The 4,545-nt window shown below is 59.9% G+C and overlaps 1 protein-coding gene across 2 annotated transcripts; it reads left to right on the forward strand.

Moving 5' to 3' along the window:
* Positions 1-386: 386 nt before the first annotated feature.
* LOC104912488 (interleukin-23 receptor-like) lies at positions 387-4,478 on the forward strand. 2 transcript variants are annotated; one of them, XM_031554890.1, is made up of 5 exons: positions 387-2,691; positions 2,767-2,889; positions 3,517-3,611; positions 3,947-4,240; positions 4,320-4,478. In XM_031554890.1, exons 2-5 carry the CDS (start codon positions 2,864-2,866, stop codon positions 4,445-4,447), a joined length of 543 nt encoding a protein of 180 aa, XP_031410750.1. In that variant the 5' UTR covers positions 387-2,691; positions 2,767-2,863; the 3' UTR covers positions 4,448-4,478. The 2 variants fall into 2 exon arrangements, with proteins under 2 accessions (XP_031410750.1, XP_031410751.1); XM_031554891.1 differs by having other exon boundaries at positions 387-2,443.
* Positions 4,479-4,545: the final 67 nt, after the last annotated feature.

Raw genomic sequence — 4,545 nt, forward strand, 5'->3', positions numbered from 1 at the left:
GCCAACTGCGACGACATGGCTGCGGGGGCGGGGCTACTATTGGATGGGCGGGGCTATAGGAAGGGGCGTGTCTACTGTCGATGGGCGGGACTATGGGAGGGAGTATGTTGCCGAAGGTGGGCGGGGCTGTAGAGGAAGGGGGCGTGGCTATGGGGAATGGGGCGTGGCTACCGGCGGTGGGCGGGGCCTGCGGGCAGCGTAGGAGCAGGAAGGGCGGGAATGGGGGTGGCTGTGCGCGGGGTCGGTGTGCATTGCGGGGGGGGCACGGCATGGGGGCACTGGGATTGGGGGTGTGAGGGGCACTGCGAGAGGGCACGGGGGTGTTCATTGCACAGGGGGCTGAGAGGGGCCTGGCAGCGGGGCTTGCGTGGGGGAGGGGGGCTGGTCTGGGGCGTTGCAGTGCGGGATAGTGGGGGGCTTCGCGTGGTGGTGGCACCGCAGGGGGTTGGCACGTGTGAAGCGCTCCCCGAGCTGCTCCTCCCTGCTGAAATAAAGGAAGCCCCGCTCTGGGGGTTTCCTCGGGGCTCAGGGCCCCCTCACTGCCTGCCGGGCCGTGAGACTCGAGGGAGGGGGAAACCGCAGTGAGGCGGCTTGGAAGGGAAATCAAAATAAAAGTAGGTTGCGGCAGAGCAGCGAAGCACACGGGCCGGTGTGTCGTGCAGACAAAAGACAAAACAGCAAACGTGCCCGGCCCATCGCGGTACCTGCACCCCCCCTTCACCCTCCCCGGCCCGGCTGCTTCGTTCGGGGAAATCCCGCCCCAAAAGCGGCTGTTTGCGGGTACCGTCTTCCCGGTGTCTGCACCCGGCCCTGCGCGGCCCCACTGCCAATTTTAGGTCAGTGGCACAGGGATAAGGGCCCTGTGTGGCTCACGGGGCTGTCGGCTGCGGTCAGAGCCAGCGGGACCAGCTGTCCGTGTCACCGCCCCGGGCACAACCAGCTCCGTGGGGCTCTCAGCCCTCAGTTCACCAAAAGTAACAAAATCCGCCGATTTCACCCCAATAGGGTGGGCGAGGAAGTGGCCGTGAGATGCCATCGCCCATGTGTGGTGAGGGGATGGCAGTGAGGCCCCTCCGTATTTCCTCTCCTAGCAAATCTGGGGGCTCTGCCTGCATGGTGCCCAGCACTGGGACTGGAATATCTGGCACTGGAGGGAGGGAATGAAGCCGGAGCAAAGGCATCAGAATGGGGGTGCAGGGAAGGGAACAGGATGGGGAGAAATGTGCAGCAGGCTGGAGAAGTGTGCAGTGGCATGCCATGCCAGGCCGTGCCGTACAGTGCCATGCAGTACTGTGCTGTGCCATCAGGACTCCCTCTGCAGCAGCAGAACGCTGCGGGGCTATTTCCACCTCTAGAACTCAGGCTGCAGGGCAGATAAAGCAGGAGATGAAAAGCCCCGGGGGGAAGAGCAGAGGGGTGGGAGAGCACAGAGCTGCAGGCTGCTTTGAGGGGAGGACGGAGTGTCGGGTTTGTTAGAGCAGAGAAGGGAAAGAAGTGAGATTCTATTCCAAAGGAAGGCAAGAGCCCCTGAAAATGTCACTGGGTGGTACAAATACTTTTTCCTTCCATATTGCATGAAACACACCAGTAACAAGCCCAGATTCCCTCTGCAGCCCCATGAGCTCGCTCTGTGCCCAAAGGCAGCCGCAGCCACTTGCTTGGCACTGCAGCAGGGCAGAGCTTTGCCCACCGCTGCCCTTCACCTCCCAGCACCGCCGCACGGATCTGCCAGAGCCCCGATGAGAGGGCCGCCCTGCCCATGGGAAACGATCTTCCATAACCTTTGCTTGTGCTGCAGGGCGAGCCGAGCTGTGCGGTATTTCCTGTGGTTGCAGCATCTAAAGAGGTTAACACTGTCACTGAGGTTAACCCTTCCGCTGACGGGGTGGGGGTGGAGGGGACAAACTGGGGCAAACAGGGAGGGCGGCACCAGCAGCCCTTGCTCTGCTCCCCCCGGGTTTTCCAGCCCTGAGCACTGGGAAACAGCGGCAGAGGAATGGGCACGCACAGCCCCGTTCCTATGGGCTGTCTCACTGAAGGCTTTGGGGATAAGTCACAGAACTTAAAACAGTTCCTTGGTGAAATGTGGGGTTTGGCAGCCCCCGCAGTGGTGGGGATGGCAGCGTGAGGTGTCCATTGCAGAGCACAAAGTGAGACGAGGGTAACGAAATCACGGAGTTTGCCAGGAAAACATCATCCTGCAAGAGGGCAAGAAGCACACACGTGAGCCTGTTGCTTTAAGGGATGCTGGGTTTTCCCATGGACTGACTCAAAGTGGAAACTGTGCTTTCTCAGCAGGCAATGTAGGTCAGTGCTGCCGGCAGTCGCTGCTGCTGCTCGCTGTGACCAGCAGTGAGGCTGCAATGGGTCCCCATCCCATCGCCACGGGGCAGCAGCCCCACTCCTGTTGTCACCGCTCGGCTCCCGCGTGCTCCTGACCCCGGTAACATCTGCAGGCCTGCAGGGCTGGGACGGCTTCTTTCTGCTTTGCTCTTTGCTTTTCATCTATTCGGCAACAGGGTGCTGGGGGAGTTGTAACAGAGATGGGATCAGAGAGACGTATCTGGAGACGAGACTGCTCTCGTGCCTTCTGGCTCTGGAGTTTGCAAGTGCTGTAAATTGGAATGAAAACGTGTGCGTAAGAAATGCCCTGAGGAGCAGAGCTGTGACTTCACGCTGCAACTGGCTGCCGTGAGCATTTATTATTTGTTCAGAGTTCTTCCTAGACCACGAGTGTTGTTTCTTTTAATTTGCTCCAACTTGCAGGAGGTGTGCGGGCGGCTGGGAGGCCTTCAGAGCCGCTCCCTGGGTCAGTTTGGCGCCTGGCTGCTCCTTATGAACGCTTTCACTGTGCTTGAAGAAAATGAGGTCAGCGCACACATCCCGAAGGTAACAGGGGGAGAAGTGCAAAGCTGTGAGCTGCATTTGGGAGGCTGCTTCGGGATGGACTGTGCTGCTTTGAAACTTTTTGAAGCTCAGGGTGCTCTTTTGAAGCTTTTACAGTGGATTCTGTGCCCCGTTCCCAAAAGCAGCCCTTTGTCACTTCCCCCAGGGCCAGCGGGTGCAGTGGGATGGGAGAAGTGGGCCAGGTGGGAAGGAGGGTGAAGGGATTGTAGGGAACTTCAGAAGAGCCTGGGGCCACGAGCTTGTGTCCTTGGAGAGGTAGGAAAGCCCCTGCTGGGCCTGAAGGGCAGCAGCTGGATCACAGTAGGTTGGGAACGTCAGGAGAGCTTGGTGTTCCCATCCTATGGCACCACAGCCATGTGGGTTTTGCTGTTTCCAAGGATGGAGGCTCCACAGCAGCCCGCTCGCAAGTCCTGGCGCCTTTATGGCAAAATTATTTTTCCTTGAGTTTCAATGGAATTTTGATCTCCATCCCAGCTGTGCAGCCATCGCTCCATCAGATCTCTGTCCTTGGCATACTGGGCATGGGGGTTGGCTTGTCAGTGCCACCGACTGCCCCCAGCCCCCCCAGGCTGGGTGCCTGGCAGCACTGACGCCTTGCCTCCTCCCCAGGCTATGCCCCGCACAGGCAGCAGCCGCAGCCCAGGCCATGGCAGGAGGCGGAGAGGCTTTCGTGCTCCATATCCTGCTCTGCATCCTGGGCAGAGGTAAGTGGCCATTCAGCATGGCATGGCACAGCACAGCATGTCACGGCATAGCTGTGCCTTTTCCAGGAAAGCCAAATCGAGCTGATGTAATTTGAGCATGAGCTTTATCAGTGCTGCTGCAGAGCCCCAATCTGATAGCGCGAGTCAGTGCGCTGCTGTAATCTCAGGGATCAGAGCTTTCAGCCTATGCGTTATTTCCCTGCAGTCATTCAAGCATTAGAGCAAAAGGTAAAATTGGTGAGACTGTTTCCGAGCTGAGCAATGAGTCACCAGCTGCTCACATGGGGTTTACCCTGCGCTTGAGGGGTTGCACTGAAGCTGTGAGCGTTGCGCAGGTGCTGCCCAAATCAGGTGCCTGGGGCACGTGAGGATCGAGCCGGGCTCAGTGGTGCCAATGGGTTCCAACGTCTCCATCACCTGTGTCTCGGCGCTGGACTGCCCGTGGGCGAGCCTCTCCATCCTGCTCAACCTCACAGCCCCCGAGGGTCCCCCACGCCTTCTCAACAGCAGCGCAGCCCAGCTGCAGCTGCATGGTTTCCGCCTGCCCTTCAGCATCATCACCTGCCTCGCCCGCTGCCCCAACAGCTACTGGAATGAGGTGGTCTGCGGGACGGAGCTCTGGGCCGGCTGTGAGTACCGCTGTGAGGTTAGGGGTGATGGGGGAGCGGTGGGACTGAAGGTAGGGATGCTGATGCTGCCTCTCTGCAGACCCCCCGGATCCCCCCGCCAACCTGAGCTGTGCCATCCCCGAGCGCTCGGGGAGCCTGGCATGCACGTGGGACGCCGGGCAGCCGACGCTGCTGCACACCAACTACAGCCTCCACCTGCGCAGGTAGGGGCCCACAGGCCCTGGGGAACCAGATCATAGAATCATAGAATAGCCTGGGTTGCAAAGGCCCACAGTGCTCATCAGTCCCAACCCCCTGCTGTGTGC

This window comes from Meleagris gallopavo, chromosome 10, assembly GCF_000146605.3.
Source record: "Meleagris gallopavo isolate NT-WF06-2002-E0010 breed Aviagen turkey brand Nicholas breeding stock chromosome 10, Turkey_5.1, whole genome shotgun sequence".
NCBI lineage: Eukaryota > Metazoa > Chordata > Aves > Galliformes > Phasianidae > Meleagris > Meleagris gallopavo.